General features: G+C 39.8%; 1 protein-coding gene across 3 annotated transcripts in view; it reads right to left on the bottom strand.

Annotated features, from left to right (window-relative positions):
- Nucleotides 1-2,252: 2,252 nt before the first annotated feature.
- Nucleotides 2,253-24,330, bottom strand: part of LOC124133882 — a 107,654-nt gene continuing 85,576 nt past the window's right edge. For all 3 annotated transcript variants that reach the window (XM_048397153.1, XM_048397154.1, XM_048397155.1), the window contains 8 exons: nucleotides 23,240-23,298; nucleotides 17,801-17,836; nucleotides 8,814-8,866; nucleotides 7,404-7,484; nucleotides 6,838-6,968; nucleotides 4,764-4,971; nucleotides 4,220-4,381; nucleotides 2,253-2,882 (listed from right to left, as the gene is read on the bottom strand). In XM_048397153.1, coding sequence (XP_048253110.1) covers nucleotides 2,687-2,882; nucleotides 4,220-4,381; nucleotides 4,764-4,971; nucleotides 6,838-6,968; nucleotides 7,404-7,484; nucleotides 8,814-8,866; nucleotides 17,801-17,836; nucleotides 23,240-23,298 — 926 coding nt within the window. In that variant the 3' untranslated portion in view covers nucleotides 2,253-2,686. The remainder of the gene's footprint in view (nucleotides 2,883-4,219; nucleotides 4,382-4,763; nucleotides 4,972-6,837; nucleotides 6,969-7,403; nucleotides 7,485-8,813; nucleotides 8,867-17,800; nucleotides 17,837-23,239; nucleotides 23,299-24,330) is intronic.

Below are 24,330 nucleotides of genomic sequence, written 5' to 3'. Positions count from 1 at the left end.
TCATCACCTGTTCGTTTACCGGAATTTGCTTTCAAAGGGGTACGGTGTAATTTTTTCTGCGCATAATATTCCAAATATTTTTTTTCAAAAATACTGAATCCGCCAGAAGGGGGTGCGCATTATACCCAAGAAAATATGGTATGAATGGAACTGTAATGTCTTGACAATAAAGCATGACATGGTTGAAGGCCTGTGACGATTCACAACAAGAAGATAGATAACAGATGTTCTCATACTACAAGCAACACTCATTTCACACACACTACTTTCTTACCATGCTAATATCAGCATCCTTTTGTCTACATCTTTGGGATGAAGCAACATAATCATGGGGCATGTTCAACAGCTCCGTTGATAATGTAATCACAGTCATATGACGGATGAGTTTGGTTTAATGCTGCATGGAACAAGTGCAAAGAGGTGTGCCACTTTGTCAAAACCCATGAGCATCGGTCTAGAGGTGTGCCACTTTGTCAAAACCCATGAGCATCGGTCTAGAGGTGTGCCACTTTGTCAAAACCCATGAGCATCGGTCTAGAGGTGTGCCACTTTGTCAAAACCCATGAGCATCGGTCTAGAGGTGTGCCACTTTGTCAAAACCAATGAGCATCGGTCTAGAGGTGTGCCACTTTGTCAAAACCCATGAGCATCAGTCTAGAGGTGTAGACAGCTATTTTTGGGCTTAAAATGACGGGTGTTTATCACACAAGAATGGACATATTATCCACTGGAACATGGCTGACATTTCATTGGCATGATGATTTGTAAATACGGTCAATATTTCTTTGGTTCTAGTACATATATTCATATGACCTTACACAAAAGGAATTTAGGTCACCTGAAATCCCAGTTAGATAAAACTAATAACGCACTGAAATAACAAATACTGGTAGCAAATATTTTCTCTGTCTGTATATTAAACATATATAACAGAAAATTGAATGTTATAAAAATCTTTGGATAATTATAATATTCTTAAATAACCAGATATTAAATAAAATCAACACATGTAAAAAAATATTTTAATAATACAAAAGTGACCATATTGAAACAATTGAAGTTGCAAACAAGTTGGAAAGAAGGATGATAATTGACTGAAATGATCGAAAAATCAACCTCTTACAGTGTTGAGCTCAAGGTGTTACAAACATAACAGAATCATGTACCTGCAAAGTTGCTTTAATCATTCATAAGGATAAAATTTCAGCTAATTCAAAGACGTATTTACAGAAACATGTACACTTTAAGGAACACATACACTGAATGTGAATGTATTTAAGTCATAATTTTACAATAAATATTGTTCAATCTATTTTAATATCGGACACTAAAGCTCTTGTAAACTAGACTCACAGTACCTAAGCATATTTCAACAATACATTTATACCCAGTGTTAGTTCTGATTAATGTAATTTTTAACACACACGCAACTAAACACCTAAGACACTTCTATGTCTGTTTTCAATTTCTGTTATTTAAAAGAAAAATCTAATGTAAAGAAACACCAACATGTCAACATTAATGGTCAATTGTACATCCACTGGAAGTGATTGGCCGCTTCAAAAAGTAGGAATGCTTATGAAACACGTAATGCTCTAATATTTTTTGCCTTAATCATGAGCATGGCATTAACAGAATGTATTAGAATCTTGATGCTTGTGTGACAACCCAGCAGTGGATCCCTTCACAACTTTCAACGAAAACAACATACAGACCTGGGCCCACTTGCACAAAGCAATCTTAGCACTAAGACTATGGTAAGCCTATGTTAAAGTATGGGAGTTACGATCATCTTAGCGCTAAGGTCGCTTTGTGCAAGTGGGTCCTGAATGACCAAAAAAATGTCATTTTACCAAAATACCCTCTTGTTATTGAAATACTTGTGTATATTGTCAATTTGACTCCCAAAACAGTGTGGGCGCGGCCATTACAAGAATCTTGAAATTTGCCCTCTAACTCCATATGTAGTAACGTTTATACTTTTGTTTATGTCTTTGGGAATGCCATCATATTTCATTTTGAAAGGTTTACGACTGACCATGTTTTCCAGATGAATTTACTTTGTTGTTTTAATAATCAGATTGTTCGAGATTGCAGGCTAACGGAAAATCAACCAACTTCTCCCTTACATTCTTACTACATGTATATTAATTAAAGATGATACTTTTAATGAAAAAGAAATTCAAATTGACAAACAAAGAAAGTAATTTATCAGCGGTAAGTCATCACTTGTTTGTAAACATAACGGTCATTCGGTTGCAAGCATGGTTGGGGCCACCTATCACAGTGGGGAGTTTTGACTGGTCGCGGAGCTCTCAAAACTATCGCTGTGAGGAGCTTGGCATCTGTGGGGCAAAGGGACTGTACTCTGTCAGTGCATCTGTGGGGCAAAGGGACTGTACTCTGTCAGTGCATCTGTGGAGCAAAGGGACTGTACTCTGTCAGTGCATCTGTGGGGCAAAGGGACTGTACTCTGTCAGTGCATCTGTGGAGCAAAGGGACTGTACTCTGTCAGTGCATCTGTGGGGCAAAGGGACTGTACTCTGTCAGTGCATCTGTGGGGCAAAGGGACTGTACTCTGTCAGTGCATCTGTGGGGCAAAGGGACTGTACTCTGTCAGTGCATCTGTGGAGCAAAGGGACTGTACTCTGTCAGTGCATCTGTGGGGCAAAGGGACTGTACTCTGTCAGTGCATCTGTGGGGCAAAGGGACTGTACTCTATGCCGTAGGTAGGTTTCCGCTGCCGGATGATGGTTCCGTCGAATGTGTTGAGAGTCTTCATGCCAATATTGGGGAAGCGTTCAAACAGAAGTTGCTCTTCCATAGGGGATGGTATCGGTGGCTGGTTCTGATCTTTAGGCCGAGACACAAGGATGTAGCGACTGTGGCAAATATTAGTATGTCAGTTATTTGCTTGCTCAAAGGTATCATACATTTCCAACCAACATGCCTTAAATATAGCTACAAGTGTTACCAAAACTTAATATTCTAATGCAAATGGCAATGGTATATGTATTCTCCTATAAGATAACAATGAGTGCATTACAGTCGAGGTTAAAGATGGATACAAAGTTAACAATAGGAGGCTTTTTACACCACTTTGAGTGAGTGAGTATGGTTTTACACCGTTTTTAGCAATATTCCAGCAATATCACGGCGGTGGACACCAGAAATGGGCTTCACACATTGTACCCATGTCTGGAATCAAACCCGGGTCTTCGGCGTTAAGAGCGAACGCTTTAACCACAAGGCTACCCGACCGCCCCACACCACTTTGAACATAATTGGGAAACATCAGAGGGCTTTAGCTTACTGGTGGAGAAAAGCCAAGAGTGCAACAGCTCACAAACATATACCACTATTTGGAAACGCTCAAGCACAGGTGCCGACAGACCAAGGATCATAACCTTGGTAAATTCCTTGATTCGAACTTCCTCAACTACCTACATCAGAGAGACTGTGCAGAGTTGTGTTAGAAACATATGATAGTGGGTTTGATTCATTTCGATCATTTTTCTGTCTGTCAGCATCATTACCCTGGTTGTGGGTTTTGCCAAAATGGATAAAGTCTAAGACCTCATCACTTTGGGCTTTCCTTCCACTTGAAGCTGACAAGCAGTGATATAACTCACTCACTCACGCACTCACCCACCGGCCCTCACTCCGTCCCTCTCTCCCTCACCCTTGCTAGCTAGCACACTCACTCACTCACTCACCCACCCTACTCACTCACTCACCCTCCCACCCACCCTAACTCACTCACTCACTCACCCTACCTAACTCACTAACTTACTCACCCTCGCTTGCTAGCACACTCACTCACTCACTCACCAACCCACCCACCCACCCTACTTACTCACTCACTCACTCACTCACTCACCCACCCACCCACCCACCCTACTTACTCACTCACCCACCCACCCACCCTAACTCACTCACTCACTCGACCACCCTAACTCACCCACCCTAACTCACTCACCCACCCTAACTCACTCACCCACCCTAACTCACTCACTCATTCACCCACCCAACCACCCACATACCCAAACCCACTCACTCAAAAACCCACCCACCAACCCATTCACTCACTCACCCAACACCCCACTCACCCACTCACTCACTCACTCACCCACCCACCCACCCACCCACCCACCCACCCTCACTCACTCACTCACTCACTCACCCACCACCCCACTCACTCACTCACTCACCCACCCACCTGCACTTGCTGGGTATGGAGCGACTGGACTTGGGTCTGATGGCATGAGGGTTACGGGGGTCCAGCATCTGAGGGTCAACCTTCCTCTGGCTATCTGGAGTGTCCTTCCTTTCTGACCAGGCTCTGGACAATGCAGTTGGCGGCATGGGGCTCAAACGGAACCTGACAACATACAGACTAGCCATAGTTCCAACCAGTTCCACGGTCAGTCATAGATCCAACCAGTTCCACGGTCAGTCATAGATCCAACCTGTCCCACGATCAGTCATACACGTGTCATACTTTCTGGACATTGTGCTTTCAAATAATTATCAAGATAAATTATTCCTCACAGTCTTTAAGATACAAATAAACAATTGATTTCAACTCAATTTCAAAAGATGAAAATACCCAGCAGTATGAAAAGGTTAAAAAACAACATAAAGAAGAAGCAATAACGTGCTCTTTAAAAAAAGGACATGAAGTATCAGCTAACAAAATACAATTTCCAGTAAGCAATCATCCTCCGTGATTCGTCATCAACTCAAACAACCTTGACCTTCACCTGAAGGGTGTCTCAACTGCAAGGTCACTCCGGTCTGACTGCTTCGGCTGCTGCTGGCGTTTCAAGGCGCCGAAGTGTGCAGTCTGGGGGCGGGGCCGCTGGGGGATGAGGGAGGAGGCTGCAGTGGCTGAGCGGAGGGGCATGGTGGTGTTAGCTCTCTCCAGCTGCTGCACAGCATACGCTGAAGACCCAGGGCGGGGGGCAGTCCCTGTACACAGTGCATGCAGGCAATGATGGAATACTACATCAAGTCTTAAATTACTTATGTGACCCACCAGGGGAAAAGGGACCTTATGGGTGGTGAGTGAGTGAGTGAGTGAGTTGGGTTTAACGCCGTTTTTAACAGTATTCCAGTTACATCATGACGTGTCAGCTTAATGTGGGAGGAAAGCCCGAAGTGATGCAGGTCTCAGACGTTTACCACTTCGGTGAAACCCATGAGCACGGGTATGGTGCTGACAAACCTAGAAACATAATCGGGGCGAACCAGGATTCGAACCCACAATCATAGGTTTCTGGCATGGAAGGATACGATTGTGCTGCGACATCATAAAGAAAGACGTTTGACGTCAACTTACTTTCGTAAACATCGCCATCCATGAAGAATGTACAAAAATTTATTATTTTTCTCTTGTTAGTTTGCAATGCAATAAAAACATTATTTAAATACATTTCAGCATGTCTAGATTTGATTAATCAGTCACCATAGCTAAATTACAGTTATTATATCAAGTTATTAATGACAGTTATTATATCAAGTTATTAATGACAGTTATTATATCAAGTTATTAATGACAGTTATTATATCAAGTTATTAATAACAGTTATTATATCAAGGTATTAATTACAGTTATTATATCAAGTTATTAATTACTGTTATTACCGGTATATCAAGTTATTAAGTATTGGAGAAAACACGCTCACGAGGTTTTGGTAGACAGAGCATGCCCTGGGGAGAGGGAAAAACCAAGGGGGCGAAGCCCCGCGGTTTTTCCCGACCCCCAGGGCATGCTCTGTCTACCAAAACCGAGGGAAAGTGTTTTTCCATACTTATATAACCCGAAAAAAGAAACTTAAAACAACATTTAATAACATTTTTATGTTTCGAACATACTTTCCATGAACCTTAGGAAACGCGCGTAAAATATCTGTTGCTGGCGTACAGATCTTGAAAAGGACATTCTAAAAACCAGTGAGGCTTATCAACACCTCTGTAGCCTCGTGGTGAGTCACTGGGCTACAGATATGAAGGTTGCGAGTTCGATCCTCGGGAATTGAAGAAAACATTTGTCATTTGATTTTACATTTCATTACATGTTACAATCTGAACGGAAGTTATATTAATAAAATACCCAGGACATTATATAAAATCCCTGGGACATTACAACGTCCCTGTTTATGAGATTTAACCCGACTGGAAAGTAAAACCTCACAATAGGTTTTAATGCCTATAGAAAGAAGTCTCTTACTTAATAGCAATCCCAATGAATAGGTTTATAATTACAGTTATTATATCAAGTTATTAATTACCGTCATTATATCAAGACTGAAAATGGGATTTGGCAAAAAAATTGTCCAAATGTTTGCTGCCATGTATGACTTGTTGCCTGTGAATTGTATTTTTATGTTCTTAAAAACCTGTAGTTTAAAATATAAGAAGTCAAAATGTGATTTTTCACCAAGAAGGTCCCCTGTTTCATGGTGGGTCACATACATGTATATTATCATCTAATTGTTTACAATTTGCTGTTACTTCAGTATCAAACAGTACCATGACAGAACATCCATGCATATATTGCACACAATATACGCTAAAAGTACTTTACGCTTTGAAATCTAGAGCCTATCAAATGTCAGCTTTCAACAACGATTTGGCCAACAGTGTGTACAAAAAAATCCATGATGTAATTGTGTAGCTTTATTTTTTTGCATTCAGAACTCTCCAATTATATTCAATTTCAAGAGGGAGGGATTGTATTGGAGTAAAATATCCAATTCTAATAAGGCTGTCTCTTGTAGTTAAGAACTGACTGTAGTGTGCATGACAGTATCAGATCCCTGACCACGACGTTACCTGTATTGAGTCGACAGTCAGAGTGACCAAACAGCGATGTCTGCCTCTCTCGCTGCCTCTGTTCCAGCAAGTGACGTTTCTGTGCTGCGTTGTACTGTCGCAGCTCCTTCTGCATGCGCAGCAGCATGTGCCTGCAGGAGACATAATCCAGTCTGGAGTAAGTCAGGAGATGCAACATTCTAACATACTAGATCAAGGTTGTGATGTGAAAATACATTCATTCTAAATTTGACTGTCAACCAGCCTGAGCCTTTTATCGATCCATGATGGTCAAAATAGGCCGGACAATCTGAAAGTGAGTCAGTGAGAGCACAATTTTGAGAGACCCAGAGAGAGTGAGAGAGAGAGAGAGAGAGAGAGAGAGAGAGAGAGAGAGAGAGAGAGGAGAGTGAGTGAGTGAGTGAGTGAGTGAGTGAGTGAGTTTGATTTCACACCCCTTTCAGAGGTAACCATTGCACAAAACAAGAACAGGCTTCATGTAATAAAAGCAAATAAACCGATCAAAGTTTAATTAAGGTCATTAATTTAGACATACATGTGAAATGACACAGACTCAAGTGAATCACCTCTCAATGGCCCTGTCTTGCCAGTTCTCGTCAAAAGTCACACCATCGTTCCTGTACAGCTTGTCCGGAGACAGGGGACTTCTGGAAGCAGTCACATAGGAGCTGTACAAGTCTTCACAGCAAATGATATCAGTGAAAGTAATGATTTTAAGGATGTATCATCCAAAACTATGCTGTATGATGACAGTCTATCTAGTTTGTTTGTTTCTTTGTTTGTTGGTCAGCCATATTCCTGCGATATGATGGCGGTCTGTAAATAATCGAGTCTGGACCAGACAGACTTTGTGCATGATCCCATGCTATCCATAACATTTCTGTATCCAGAGTGACTTCCCTTGGATCAATGTACAATGGCAAGATTTGGAGGTTTGTTTATAAGGCCACACTCAGCCATATCCCAGCTACAAGATGGCGGCCTGTTAATAATCGTGTCTAGTCCAGACAAACCAGGGATTGATATTATGAACAACGTCGCACGTTATCGGGGAACTGGAAAAAACATCAATCATGCCACCTAATTCATGTCTGTATGTGTTGCTGGGGACCTAATCTAAACCGGATTCCCAATGGGGACACGCTCAGAAGGCATTGTGCCTATCTGATCCTCATGGAAGTATAGGAACCACTGAAAATAAAATCCAACTTTTACATGCAACTGATATATTGATATTGACCAAACATCCGAAGACATGAAATTTGTGGAACCCATGCAAGCGGAAAAAAATAAGGTGAGCGAGTTTGCACATTTACTGTTTTATTCCTTCTCGGCCTTCGGTCTAAAAGGGTAGTTTGGACAATGAATATGCATGAATGTCACTAAATGTCCTGTGCATGACGATACACGCCAGCAGAAAGGAAATTCCCCTGACTGTAATATTGGGATTCCCCGACATTCCCTAGCAATATAAGTAGTCCGCTTCGGTGGGCGTGGCTTAATTTTTTACGTTCACTGGGCAATGAATGCAATAACACGTGACCAATTAAGCTAATCAGAATGCAGGAATTAGAATGAACAGAACAGAGTGAGTGAGTATGGTTTTACGTCACTTTTAGCAATATTCCAGCAATATCACGGCGGGGGACACCAGAAATGGGCTTCACACATTGTACCCATGTCGGGAATAGAACCCGGGTCTTCGGCGTGACGAGCGAACGCTTTAACCACTAGGCTACAGAACAGAAATTTGATTATGAGACAATAACAGGTCCACGTCAGTACTGTTGTACAATTCACACAGCTACATAGAGGGATTCAAGTATGGAATATGATACTGGGATTCATTCTGGGGGATCTATATGACCAGCATTCACATGAATGCATTTAGCATCAGTTGAATTCTGATTCAAAACTGATAAAAGTTTTTAAAAAAAATCCTACTTAACATCTTGTAAGGCTTGCAGCTGACTTACCCCGAAATTCTTTGGTACTTGAGCATCGCGGCATTGAAAGCCGCCTGCAGATCCTGAAACATCACATCAACATACACGCTTTAGTGATCAATATCACACCCACTTGCATTGATTAACCACAAGGCTACCCCATCGCCTGATATTCAGGTAATGGTTACTACCGGTTTAGAAGCATATATATATTGAAGGTCTTTGTTAGAAAGTCATCTTCTGATAAATTCAGAGGTTTGGTGCGAAAAAAATCAGACAGAAAGGCTTCTCTTGGCAAATTAAGATGTCACCCTCAGTTCATTTACACACTTGTCAGATGTCGGGGAACGATGCAGGGGAGATAACTGTTAATGTCTTTATTTTGCATTCATTCTAGACCTTTACAATTTCATTTCATAGGAATCAGAATTCAAAAGTTGATGAATATATATGCTAGCACTATAGTAGGCTAACATTTAGTCCCAAATATAAAGCTATTTTATATAAAGATATATATCTACAAAACATTAAATATAATCCAAATGGAGCCCGAACAATCCCTATAATTTTAGGCCTCGCACTGAGGCAATCTAGACTTGCTAAATTATTCAAGACTTAATTCAAGACTGGATTAAGTTGTTGATTTATTCTCTTGGGTCAAGCATACAGACAAGTAATTTGGACAAACACACATATAAGCTTGACAGTACAAACCATGTTACCACATGTATAAGTCTAGAATAAGCACCACACATAAAACGTTTGTTATGGTTCTATAATTCATTCACTCAGTAACATAATCTCTTATTACATACCTGACAAAACAGATGTTTGAAAAGAATATGCATCAGAGAAACAAACTTTGCTAAAATTTAAAACAGGTCATTTAAATATACTCCAAGGCAACAGAATAATCATGTGATCATACTCTTATTTATCAAACTGTGAAATAATTCAATACATAATTCAAAACCTTTTTCCCCTTTTAGAAATTAAGTGTACTGAAGTTCAACCGGACTGTAGATGCACCAAATTGGCTTTATAAAAAAAATTCAAAATTTTTAAATTTTTATAGTCAATTTTGCCTTACAATTTTGGTGTTCTGGCCCCGTTCCACAAGTAATCTTAGCATTACGATGACCGTATGTCCACAAGTTTAACATCACCTTGTGGAATCTCACAAGTTGGTCCCAAGTACACAGCAGGTGCCAACCCAACTTCGGTATACCACTTAAGTTTCTGGCCAACCAATTATAGAACTCTTGAGTCATATCAGTGTACACAGCTGGTAGAAGTAAATCATACTGGGATTTTCACATAGAATGCATGGCCATGCATGATCGTAAGGTTAGGGCTACATAGTTTGTTATTTTTCACTCTTTGCAAGAAAGAAAGATGAATAAATGTCACCTGCTGAAATATTGGCATCCGCGTACCACATGAACATTTCATGGCATCTAGGCTACTGCACTGCGGCATCCGGAATACCGCTAAATAGGGCTCGGCATCCGGCATACCAAAAGTGGGTTGGCACCCTCAACACAAGTCCTGGAGAAATGTCTGTTTATTTTCAATCTCCATTAAAGATGCACAGCAGATCAAAGAGAAAAAAAAGTTGATAAATGGCTTTCTTTTTTTACCCAAATATAATGGTATGAGTGAGTGAGTGAGTGAGTGAGTTGGGTTTACACCGCTTTTAACAGTGTTCCAGTTATATCAGCTTAATGTGGGAGGAAAGCCCGAAGTGATGCAGGTCTCAGATGTTTACCACTTTGGTGAAACCAATGAGCACGGGTATGGTGCTGACAAACCTAGAAACATAATCGGGGCGTAACGGGATTTGAACCCACAATCATAGGTTTCTGGCATGCCCAAGGGACGCAACTCTGCACAGCGGCGCCTTAGACGACTGGGCCACCCCCTATAATGGTATGAAGTTACCCTGGCCCTACTTACACAAAACAATCTTAGCATTATGACTTAGTCTGTTAGAGTGGGGATGGCATAGGGAGTTACAACAAAGATCATTTTGTGCACGTGGACCCTAAAAATGGTTTGCCTTGACATTGATATGATCAGTTACTTTTGTGTTTGAGTAAATGGTTTGTTTGTTTGTTTGTTTGTTTGTTTGTTTGTTTAAGGAAACTATAACATCCTTCATTAGTGACACAAACCAACACAGACCGCAGTACACATGGAGTTTATAATCAATGCTCTCACAACACATACATGTATATTTCAAGCGTCAACGAAATTTACAACCTGAAAACAAACACACACACACTCTTATCAATATATCAACTGAAATAAACAATCAATGTCAGTTCACTACACTTCAAAACAGCTGCTATAGACAACATACAAAAGCAACCAGTGAAATATGGTGTTAATCAAACTGCCACTTGAACTCGTAAATCACACACTCTTGCCGCGGTACACACATTATATATGTACCCGGCACACGTAACGTTATGGCTGTTATTGACAAGAACACAGTGTGGTATATTTCATGCTTACACTCCAGTGTGAAAGGTTATCCAGCATCCCACTATAGCTAAGGACAAACACAATTCACAATTTGAAACAGCATTTTTTTAATGGAGTTCCATATAAGCCCGACTTATTCAGTTTTCCTGCTTTTCTCACCAGTCAACCAGCACAATTTGAAACAGCATTTTTTTAATGGAGTTCCATATAAGCCCGACTTATTCAGTTTTCCTGCTTTTCTCACCAGTCAACCAGCACAATTTGAAACAGCATTTTTTTAATGGAGTTCCATATAAGCCCGACTTATTCAGTTTTCCTGCTTTACTCACCAGTCAACCAGCACAATTTGAAACAGCATTTTCTTAACGGAGTTCCATATAAGCCAGATTTATTCAGTTTTCCTGCTTTTCTCACCAGTCAACCAGCACAATTTGAAACAGCATTTTCTTAACGGAGTTCCATATAAGCCAGATTTATTCAGTTTTCCTGCTTTTCTCACCAGTCAACCAGCACAATTTGAAACAGCATTTTTTTAATGGAGTTCCATATAAGCCAGATTTATTCAGTTTTCCTGCTTTTCTCACCAGTCAACCAGCACAATTTGAAACAGCATTTTCTTAACGGAGTTCCATATAAGCCAGATTTATTCAGTTTTCCTGCTTTTCTCACCAGTCAACCAGCACAATTTGAAACAGCATTTTTTTAATGGAGTTCCATATAAGCCCGACTTATTCAGTTTTCCTGCTTTTCTCACCAGTCAACCAGCACAATTTGAAACTGCATTTTTTAATGGAGTTCCATTTAAGCCAAACTAATTCAGTTATCCTGCTTTACCCAACAGTTTGAAACAGCATTTTTTAATGTAATATACACAAGAAATAATGTATTGTCATGCAATTGTTCGGTTGTAAGTAGGAGGTGCTTATAAAGATGACTTACAGATTGGTCTCACAGTGGTCAGAGGGCGCTTAATATGGTAATCATTCCCTGTTTGATTGATAATCATTAAAGACTCTCGTAAAAGTTGTGTTTCAGCCACTTAAAAAAAACTTGCTTGGACTGCCTATTGAACTGCCAGTAAACCTTGTCTCTTATGTAGTGAGTGAGTGAGTGAGTGAGTGAGTGAGTTCGGGTTTAACGCCGCTTTTAACAGTATTCCAGTTATATCGCGGCGTGTCAGCTTAATGTGGGAGGAAAGCCCGAAGTGATGCAGGTCTCAGACGTTTACCACTTCGGTGAAACCCACGAGCACGGGTATGGTGCTGACAAACCTAGAAACATAATCGGGGCGAACCAGGATTCGAACCCACAATCATAGGTTTCTGGCGTGACCAAGGGACGCAACTCTGCACAGCAAATCACGGCGCCTTAGACGACTGGGCCACCCGTGCCCCCCGTCTCTTATGTAGGCTCTGGCACATGCAGTAATAACTTTGAGGCTTCATTAGTCCTGTTGCATTGGCAATTTAATAGGGTTGAAACAATACAGCAAGGTCATGATACGATGCATATCATGATACATCGGTCACGATACGATACGTATCGTGATACACATATTTACATCAAATCGAGTGGAAAATTCTGATTATTAATATTTCAGAGCAGGTTCAAAAGGAAAAGCTAGCTGAAGACACATGTTTGTAGCTGCTACTTTTATACTGAACTAGAAACAGTAATTACAACACATTTTGCAATATTTGACCGACAAAAATGCTGATTTATTTCAGGACCGAAAAATATCGTGTATCGTTGCATGAAAACTCACAATGCACCGATGTATCATTTCCCCTTTACTATTTAAGAAAACAGTTTACACTGATTTTAAACTCAATAAAATATTAAAAGCAATACTCACATCATCAAAACCTTCAATGCGATGGTTCACTGACAGTATTTATCATGTAATAGGACAGATGTCAATGGAACATATTATGTCTTTAAATAACTCCATTCTTCTTCTTTTATAGAGCCAGGAGGAAATCCTATCTCCCCTCTGCTGTGGGCCATAACGCCTGATCTTTGTCAAACTACATTTTTGATGTTATCTTAGGAGGACAAGAACAAAATTCAGATTCTCTAGATAAATTATATTGCGTGAGTTATTAACAACTGCTTGATTTCGTCAATAGCCAAATACCTGTTCATTATATAAAACCATTACATTGGCCGCTGTAGGGGGCTCAGCATTGTTGCTCCCTGATTGAAGTGTGGTATGCCATGAACATCTGCCGAATATCAACACATTAATCTGGGGAGATCTATTTACAAGTGAGTATAGTTTTATGCCAGTTTTAGGAATATTCCAGCAATCTCACGTCGGGGGACAACAGAAATGGGCTTCACACATTGTACCCATGTAGGAACGGAACCCAAGTCTTTGATGTTACAAGAGAATGCTTTAATCACAAGGCTACCCCTCCGCTCAATATTTACACGAAGCTACCAGTCCTATGATTGATGAATCTCAGTGAGGTTTCAGTATAGGAACCTTGCTTACACAAGTTGACAAACATGCAGATTGGGTGATCAGTGTGTCATCGTACCTCTGGTTGATCTTGCCCAACTTTGTGTCTTGTACATTCCTTATTGCAACACAAAACAAGCATGAAATACTCACATTCCCCGCCAATATGAAACAAGAACTAGTGTCATTTTCAGTCTAGTGAAAACCGTTTGCTATGGAAACTCAGAATTATTTTTTTTAAATCCCAAACTATCAAAAGTCACCAGTTTACAACTAGATCAATCTATGTGCCAAGTTTGGTGAAGAAATATTGTACGTTTTGCAAGATCTGCTCCGGAAAGGAGCACTACTGCCATTTAGTCGTTGTTAAAATTAAAGTCGTTGCCATGGAAACTTGAAAAATAAAAAATCCCAAACTATCACAAAGCACCAGTTCACCACTAGACCTATCTGTGTGCCATGTTTGGCTAAGATATCTCTCATAGTTTCTTAGTTCTGCTCCGGAAACAAAACACTGCACACAGCAATAATCCAGTTATATGTGGCAGCCTGTAAATAATTGAGTCTAGACCAGACAAACCAGTGATGGCATGAGATCAGTTGATTCTGACAATTTTTGGTAGGTCGACACAACTGTGGTACACACATACTTTATTATATTATCATACCGCCTCCGTGGTCTATTGGTAGAGCGTCCGCCCGGAGAGCAGAAGGTCTGGGGTTCGATCCCCGGCCGCGTCATACCAAAAGACGTTAAAAGATGGTACTTGTTGTTATCCTATCCTGTCTGGCGCTTGGCATTAAGGGGCTAAAACAAGGACTGGTCGGCTCAGAGTCAGTATACTGTTTTATGTTTTCTCCTACACTGTAACCTCGATTATTCTGTCTGATAAGGAAATGTTTTAAAATGAATATGGTATTATCATTACTAGGCCTGGGCCGAGTCCAAATTTACTACCTGGGTACCCGCTGTAGGTCTCAAGAGATAGGTACAAAAAGTTCTATCTTTATTCAAACATATAAAAGTCAGAAGGAGCAGGTGCATACAAAATCAGAAAGAATTGCAAATGTTAGTAAATTGTAGTGTAACCATAGAGTTCTAGATCATTTTTGTCATTAAACTATATATCACGTGACTAACCACGGGTCCGGGTAGACCTGTGGGTACCCGGGTCCTACTCAGTACCCACCCGACCCGGGTACCTGAATTACCTGTCCCGGCCCTAATTATTACCCTACCCTGTGCCCATCAAATGGACATAAAAAAAAGAAAGTCCAGATATGCCTGTTGGCTTAAAAGAGATCACAAATGTATATCATAAATGTGACGCAATGCATGGACATCCAGGAATAAGTCTATACAAGAAAGTTTTCGTTGTAGTATACATGACACATACATTATGCTCTCAATCGAAACAGGGAACGGAGCATGTACACAAACAACTGTAACATCACAATTTGTGTCAATACGTATGTGTTTAGCATTAAATGCTTGATCTGAATTTTTTTTGACATTTTCACGGCTGCACAACTCATCAAAATATCAACATAATATGGGTTGCTCAGTAAGACAAACATCTTAATTAACAAGAAAAAAGAAATATCCCCAAATGATTCAGTTTTTAACTAGTGACTCGACCAAAACCATTTAGAAAACTTGACAACAATTAAGCAGACTGGCTTAAGAACTTGTGCACACACCATCACAAAATGTATTTTGCATTCCCTTTCAAACCAAACAAGAGTTTGCCACTAACGTGGCTATATCCCCCTGTTGCAGAATTTATGACATAATTAAATCTAAACAAACCCTAACCTTTTTTAACCGAGGTGGAACTCGTCATGGAAATTGTAAAAAATAGAAGAGTTTGGAACCTAAGTCCATCTTGTTGCCATGGAAACGTAAAAAATAAAAAATTCTAAAATTTCTAAATAGCAAAAGGCACCATTTCAGCATGTACTTGACAGACCTGCAAAGTTTCATGAAAAAATATTGAACGGAGTTATGCTCTGGAAACGGAACGTGACAGACGGACGGACGGACAGACGGAGCACATTTCTATATCCCCCGCCAACTTTGTTGGGTGGGGGATAATAACATTTTCTCTTCTTACAGTTAAGGTTTTGAATCTATGCATACCCTCATCATGAGAATCACACCAAAATACTACTTCGTGGTGTGGGGGGGGGTCTGCTATTTAAACACTTTGCTAAACTGCGCATGCACTGAGGCGAGGAAAATGTTCATCCCAAAAAACAATTCATTACATGAACTGTTTACATTCATTTTCAAAACCATCTTCCCGAGGCAAGGGAGTTAACTGACAGGAAAAGTCCAGTTTCCACCCTTGCCAGACTGGTGGCTATTACGGGTTATGTCCCTTCTATGTCCCACTTTTGACCAATCATATTCCACCTCTCATATCACTTGCATTTGCTTCAAACAAAATGGCGGCGCCCTGTCTAGACGATCTGATCGATAATCAAAATCTATATTGTGATGAAAAGGGTCTTACTTTGCAAAGTGCATAAAATCATGTGAGCACCTTGATTAAAAACATGAAAAGATTTGAAAATATCTGTTGACGTCGAGTTGGTGGTAAACATGCTTTGCAAATCCTGATTTTGTTTGGACAATGTATAGACTCATTAGTCCAGCCAAAATATAACTCCATAATTCCATCGTAGTTAGGCAAGGGTGGAAACTCCCTTGCCTCGAGAAGATGTTTCAAAACCAAATATCATTTTATCATTATATATACACATTTATGGTTTTGAATCTATACACAACCACATGATCAAATAATAATTTCATGATACTGAGATCTTTGATAAATTGTTATAGCCAGAAGTCGTATGAGGATTAGTACATGGTGTTTGGGGGGTAGGGGTAGGGGTGGGGGTTGGGGTAGGGGTAGGGGTAGGGGTCACACTGGTAAGTTCATCCTCGATGTTAAGGGTACTAAATCTCCATTCTTTTAAGATAGATATCCTTGACCCAGTTGCCATCCAAACTTCCTTTCGGAAGTGACATTGCCATCTTACATCTAAATCACTAACTTAACACCCATGAGAGAAATTTGTTTGAAAAGCAGTTGTAGTGAGTATGGTTTTACGCCACTTTTAGCAATATTCCAGCAATATCACGGCCGGGGACACCAGAAATGGGCTTCACACATTTAACCCATGTCGGGAATCGAACCCGGGTCTTCGGCGTGACGAGAGAACTCTTTAACCACTAACCACTAACCGCCCCCGAATAACAGTTGTAAGAGTCATATTATTTGAATCAGGCTAAAAACGAAGCTACCGTAGGAAACAGTTCAGGGTATTTATTACAGCAAAATGTGACATAATACCCTGGTTAACAGAGGATGGGTTAAGGTGTGCAAATGCATTAATGTCTTTGCTGTATTAAGGTGGGTGCTAATTATCTCATGCACACAACTGGTTAATAGTTACAATAGGGTATTCTCCATTAAGGGACAAAGCAGTAATGTGAAAACATAGGTCCCATGAATACACTTGAATTTAATGAAGAACAATTTCATTGTGGTTTCAACTGAAACTACAGCAAAATTAAAAATCATTTAACACTACAAAATTGTTTTCTTAAAAAAAAATTTTTTTTAAAAAACAAATAAATTATTATCATTACAATGTCAATAAATGAAAAGTATTTTTGTAGACTATATATGATATATATTATGTAGACTTGAAATTCTAAGGGCAACGACATAAAAATAAATTTAGTTCAGGAATGTTCTTAATTTTCATACAGTTCCTCAACCTAAAACTACATAAACAAAAATATCAATTCTTATAAACACATTTTCGTAAACAAAATAATGTCAATGAAATTTAGACATTTAAAGTACTCTAATGCTATACTACAGCTGACACATTCACCATGTCAATATCAACAAGCAGATACATTTCATGCAATTTGACAAACCTGTCAATCATTTTCCTGCAAGCTATCACGGCATTCACAGGACCATGTTATAAAACCATCTATACACAGGCAATGTGCATGCTATATACACTGTATATACACAATACTTACGTTGACACTGTGCGGCAGATCCACAATCAGTTCCAACTGCGTCGGGATAGATAATTTGCTTTCGATAAGCATCATGTATATTTCCTTTTTCACCCTGATATCACTAAAGTTGAATATATGGCAAGGTGTTTTTTCCCAAAGTTTCACCTTCTTGGTGAACGTAATTCACAGTTTCTTCCTTGTGGTTCTTAAGCCTCACATAACAATGTCCATTGAAATCAAATGTCAACGAAAGCGAAATCCACAGTTTGGCAAGACATCAATTTCACGTGATTGCAAAGTGAAATTTACATGTAACTGTATTGAGGTTCTCTGTTGATAAAAATCAGCTTGACTTATATATCCCTCAATCCCTCTTTATTAGATTGTATCCTTTGTTACTATTCAAATTAATTAATAAATAAACCTCAGGTATTGACTCAAAATGAGTTTGAAATATATTGAAAAAAAACCCGAAACTTCATACTTTTTAAGAGAAAAATCTAACACAGGCAAAGTTCAATATTTTCTGCTTTAGAAAAAGTATGCAACAAAATCTGCAACAAACCTGTAATTGTGAAATATTGATGTCAGACTGACCTTTCCTGAACAAGGTAATAAATTATTGACTGCCTCACACCGCGATTGAAGTATACACCACTCTAACTGTGCAACTGACATAAACATGCATTTGACATATATGAGAAATCACTTGAGACAAAACTGAAGAGATTGGATTTCCACACTCACAAAGTCCATGAATATTTTAGACACAGATAAAAGTGTAAAAAATCCATCCAGTTTGAAAAAAAGTGTGAAAAACAAATCATTGCAAAGTTCTATCAATCACAGGGTCGTTACTTTCATAGTGAAATATACGTGACCGCAAGTCGAAATCCAGTCCAGCGATGACACACATGAATGACCCACCACCCCTAAATGAAACAAACAATGCCAATATCCACTCCTTCCTGTAGAGAACAGCATATCAAAGAATTTTTATAACATCCACCAAACTGATTAACCTCAGACCTCATTCATCTAAGTCTATTTCACTTCAATGGAAATCAACACCATACACATTGAAATTAACATCCCGCCGCTGACACTGAACACACACAGTGAAGTCATATTACAATCCACCATTAACATGGCGGTATATTTACACCATATTAATAAGTTAACAAACAATAAGAAATCTGAGCAAGGGAACGCCAGCCATTCATCCAAATCCTTCCACAGATATATGGTAAGAAGTATGGGAAACAAAACAGCCATTCGGCCGATTATTATCAGCTTATATACCTGACTAAACTTGAATGGCTTTAAGCACTGACGCTGGTTTGTAGCCATGCACGCTACATTGAGTATATTGAAAGAGACAAGCGACACAGGGTAATATATGGCTCTATATACTTAGACCGTTTATTGTTATTGGCTGAGTGGGTATAAGTCACGAGTGCTTGGTATTTGATTAGAGGTAAAAATTTCTCAATTCATTTTTCGGTTTTGTGGGTTTGATTTATTTCTGTTCTGGGATCAATTTCATAAAAGTTCACAACTGAAATTTGAGGATCAAACTCAATGAAGACTCTCCTCCACGTTTGGGTGCCCATTTCTTATCTTAAGCTTGATGTTGTTATGAGTGGCATGTGTGAAATTGACACATTTCAGTAAAATTGTTCAGGACAAAATTTGTTTGTTTGTTTGTTTGGTTGTTGTTTAACGTCACAAACAGCAAAATGAATATGGACATTTTCATGATTTCGTGAACTTTTAAATCTTCTCTATCTAAATTGCCAAATTTGAAAAATATCTGTAGGACAGTCAATCAGTCAATGTCCTTGAAACGCAGCTGACAATATTGCAAGCGGATATCTTTAACACTGCTTCGGTAAGCTAAATCTCTTGAGAGGATTAGGGTGGATGATCCAAGTTAATCTCAAACTCAATCTCACTATAGTGGGCTGTCTCACTCATAAACTTCAAGACAGGTTACATTCCCATGACAGATAGAAATCTCTACTGGTCGAAGCTCATTTGTGAAACACTGTGACTAATTGGTCCACACAATGCATGGCATGGCACAGTTGAAAGGTGTACTGTTCTTATCTATTTTTTGCTGTCGTTGTATTTTTTGTTGCTTAACGCTGCACTCAGCACTATTCCAGTAATATGACGTCGGTCTGTAAATAATCGAATCTGGACCAGACAATCCAGTCATTGACATCATATGCATCAATTTACGCAATTGGGATACGATGACATGCATCAGCCAAGTCAGCGAGCCTGACCATCCCATCCCGTTATTCGCCTCTTGCGACAAGCATACTCGCCTTTTAAGGCAAACATGGGTTGCTGAAGACCTATTCTATCCTGGATCTTCATGGGTCGCAGTGTTCTTATAAAAAGTGTACCGGTACTCTCAAAGCCAACACTGATGATTGCAGCTGACAAATAAAGGACAAATAAATGAGAATCCTCAAGGGAAAGCAATTACAGATCCACCTCGTGCAAATTTTTGCGGAAAAAAATCAATTGTTTTTAGCTAAGATGGTAAGGGACCGACTATAATGATATTTTTGTGGGGGCCTGGGTTTTAAAAAAGAAAAAGGTCCAACAAATGATTGAAAAATATAATTATGCTTTAATCTGTTGAAAAAGAATTGAATGTCTGAAACAAAAAATACATTGAGACAATTTGTTTTGAAATATATAGGATCATATTTAGGATCATAGTTTTCATTTTTTAAAATCAAGTTTTGAAGCTGTAGCTGATACAATATTAAGTCTCCATACAAAATCTGATGGCCGCCCCCAGACCTCCCCCAACCCCCTTCACCCCTCTAAACAACACTCCAGTGGTCACAACCACCAGTGAAATCCATATCTGAACACCACCAATCACAACTTCTAAATACCAGTGAAATCCATATCTGAACACTACAATCACCACCTCTAAACACCAGTGAAATCCATATCTGAACACCACCAATCACAACTTCTAAACACCAGTGAATTCAATATCTGAACACTACAATCACCACCTCTAAACACCAGTGAAATCCATATCTGAACACCACCAATCCCATCCTCGAAACACCAGTGAAATCCATATCTGAACACCACCGATCACAACCTCTAAGCACCAGTGAAATCCATATCTGAACACCACCAATCACAACCTCTAAGCACCAGTGAAATCCATATCTGAACACCACCAATCACATCCTCTAAGCACCAGTGAAATCCATTTCTGAACACAACCGATCACAACCTTTTAGCACCAGTGAAATCCATATCTGAACACCAGTAATCACAACCTCTAAGCACCAGTGAAATCCATATCTGAACACCACCGATCACAACCTCTTAGCACCAGTGAAATCCATATCTGAACACCAGTAATCCCAACCTCTAAGCACCAGTGAAATCCATATCTGAACACCACCAATCACAACCTCTAAGCACCAGTGAAATCCATATCTAAACACCACCAATCACAACCTCTTAGCACCAGTGAAATCCATATCTGAACACCAGTAATCACAACCTCTAAGCACCAGTGAAATCCATATCTGAACACCACCGATCACAACCTCTTAGCACCAGTGAAATCCATATCTGAACACCACCGATCACTACCTCTAAACACCGATGAATTCCATATCTGAACACCACCGATCACAACCTCTTAGCACCAGTGAAATCCATATCTGAACACCAGTCATCACAACCTCTAAGCACCAGTGAAATCCATATCTGAACACTACAATCACCACCTCTAAACACCAGTGAAATCCATATCTGAACACCAGTCATCACAACCTCTAAGCACCAGTGAAATCCATATCTCAACACCACCAATCACAACCTCTAAGCACCAGTGAAATCCATATCTGAACACCAATAATCCCAACCTTAAAGCACCAGTGAAATCCATATCTGAACACCACCGATCACAACCTCTAAGCACCAGTGAAATCCATATCTGAACACCACCAATCACAACCTCTAAGCACCAGTGAAATCCATATCTGAACACCAGTAATCCCAACCTCTAAGCACCAGTGAAATCTATATCTGAACACCAACGATCACAACCTCTAAGCACCAGTGAAATCCATATCTGAACACCACCGATCACAACCTCTAAGCACAAGTGAAATCCATATCTGAACACCAGTAATCACAACCTCTAAGCACCAGTGAAATCCATATCTGAACACCACAGATCACAACCTCTAAGCACCAGTGAAATCCATATCTGAACACCACTAATCACAACCTCTAAACACCAGTGACATCAGTCTCTGTGAAGCAGTACAAAATTTTTGTGTAGAATGCACACTTTGCACCCAAAAATACAGCGACAGGGTGGTGCGTTAAGCACACAGACAATGAGTTTCCCCTCAAAGCGACAACATTACTGCTTGCAAATAAAGTGGAAACAGGGTCTATTTTACTCAATGTTGTGTGTGTTAATTTCAGCAAACTTATATTTACAGCAGTAGTACCCTTTTGTGGTCTGTAAATAATCATGTGTGGCCCAGACAATCCAGTGATTAACATCATGAGCATGGATCTACGAATTAAGATACGATGACAAGCATCAACCAAGTTGGTGAGCCTGACTACTGATCGCATCTTAAGACAAGCATGGATTGATAAGACCAATTCTAACCCAGATCTTGACAGGGTCTGAGCAGATCTGAACACATCCCTGTGTAGATACATATTTGCACTTGTTGTAAAAAGAGCAAATGAATGAATGGCCAGTTTTTCTGATCACTGAGTGACATGCTATTTTAGTTTGTTTCATGTTGTTTCATATTGTTTCATATTGTTTCATGTTGTTCAGCAATATTCCAGCTATATGACGGCGATCTGTACGGTATGTAATTGAGTCTGGACCAGACAATCTAGTGATTGACATCGATCCACGCATTAGGAATAAAAGATTAGCATTAAATTAACAACTTTATCAAAATGCAGTCAACCCTGGATTTCATAAAATATAATGTAACAATAGGGATTAAAAAAATAAATAAATGAATGTTAAAGACATTTCTACATCATGATTTCATAATGGCTTAGAGGGAGGAGAAGAAATAAAGATGCTCCCATACATGAATTAAAGGTCTGACGGAGAGAAGAACCCATTTCACAAAATCTTACCCAGACTCGAGTACCCGATCTCAACAGTAACATGCAACACAATCGATATTGTGTCTTTATCTCTCAGCACAAACTGACAATAGTCAAATGTGTCAGACACTCGACCAGTTCTCTTCCATGTTAGCAACACATGTGTCAGAGAAGTGAAGATATGAGTTACCTCCCCTGGTCAGGTACTCGAGTCCATTTAAATCCCAGTGCTCGATTTCTGCGAGATATAATAATATTAATACTGTTTATTTCAGAGCCTCAATGAGTTATGGATAAAACATCGACACCTACCTCTGTTGTGAAGTGGTCGTTAGCAGCTGTGTGAGGCCGGGCCTTGCTCAAGCGTGAGTCTGAAAACACGGAACAGTCACATGAGTGAGTGAGCGAGTATGGTTTTACGCTGCTTTTAGCAATATTCAAGCAATATCATGGCGGGGAACACCAGAAATGGGCTTCACACATTGTACCAATGTCAGGAATAGAACCCGGGTCTTCGGCGTGACGAGCGAACGCTTTAACCACCAGGCTACCCGACAGCCCCAACAGTCACATGATGTGCGATGGTTTTGTGTATATATATATGTGTGGGGAAGCACCTTGGTGGCGGGGTGCTGTTGAACTTCATTTCAAGTTACATTTAGTATCTTGGGGTACATCCCAAATTATTAGTGAGTGAGTGAGTGAGTGAGTTGGATTTAACGCCGCTTTTAACAGTATTCCAGTTACATCACGGCGTGGGAGGAAAGCTCGAAGTGATGCAGGTCTCAGACGTTTACCACTTCGGTGAAACCCACGAGCACGGGTATGGTGCTGACAAACCTAGAAACATAATCGGGGCGAACCGGGATTCGAACCCACAATCATAGGTTTCTGGTGTGCTCAATGAACGCAACTCTGCACAGCGAATCCCGGCGCCTTAGACGACTGGGCCACCCGTGCCCACCCCTAAATTATTAATTATATAGGATAGGGTTGCCTATTTATAGGATGCTTATTTCGAACACTTTGCTCACAAGTATTCACTTTTTTCTATGACTCTTTGCAAGTTTTTGCAATACCACAGTGGTACCCCTTTATTTCCATACAAACATACTTAGCCTGGGACGAGTCAAAATTTACAACCCGGGTACCTGACCCCCTATTACCAAACCTTCCCCGATGCCTGCTGTAGGTCTTTAGGTTGGGTACAAAATGTCCGATTGGGAATAGTTTGACCGTATCCCTGGACAATTAAAACATATCAGATACACGTATAAAACGATCTGGTCATGCATACACTGAAGTTAACTGAAGTTTTATCTCTATTCAAACCTATATAGGTCAGAAGGAATTAGTGACATGTAGTGTAACCATGGAGTTCTAGATCATTTTTGGGCGGTCGG

The sequence above is a fragment of the Haliotis rufescens genome, unplaced genomic scaffold (assembly GCF_023055435.1).
Source record: "Haliotis rufescens isolate VD_foot unplaced genomic scaffold, xgHalRufe1.0.p SCAF_16, whole genome shotgun sequence".
NCBI classification, from domain to species: Eukaryota; Metazoa; Mollusca; class Gastropoda; order Lepetellida; family Haliotidae; genus Haliotis; species Haliotis rufescens.
The sequence above is the reverse complement of the archived record's forward strand: the minus strand, read 5'-3'. Positions and strand labels throughout refer to the sequence as shown.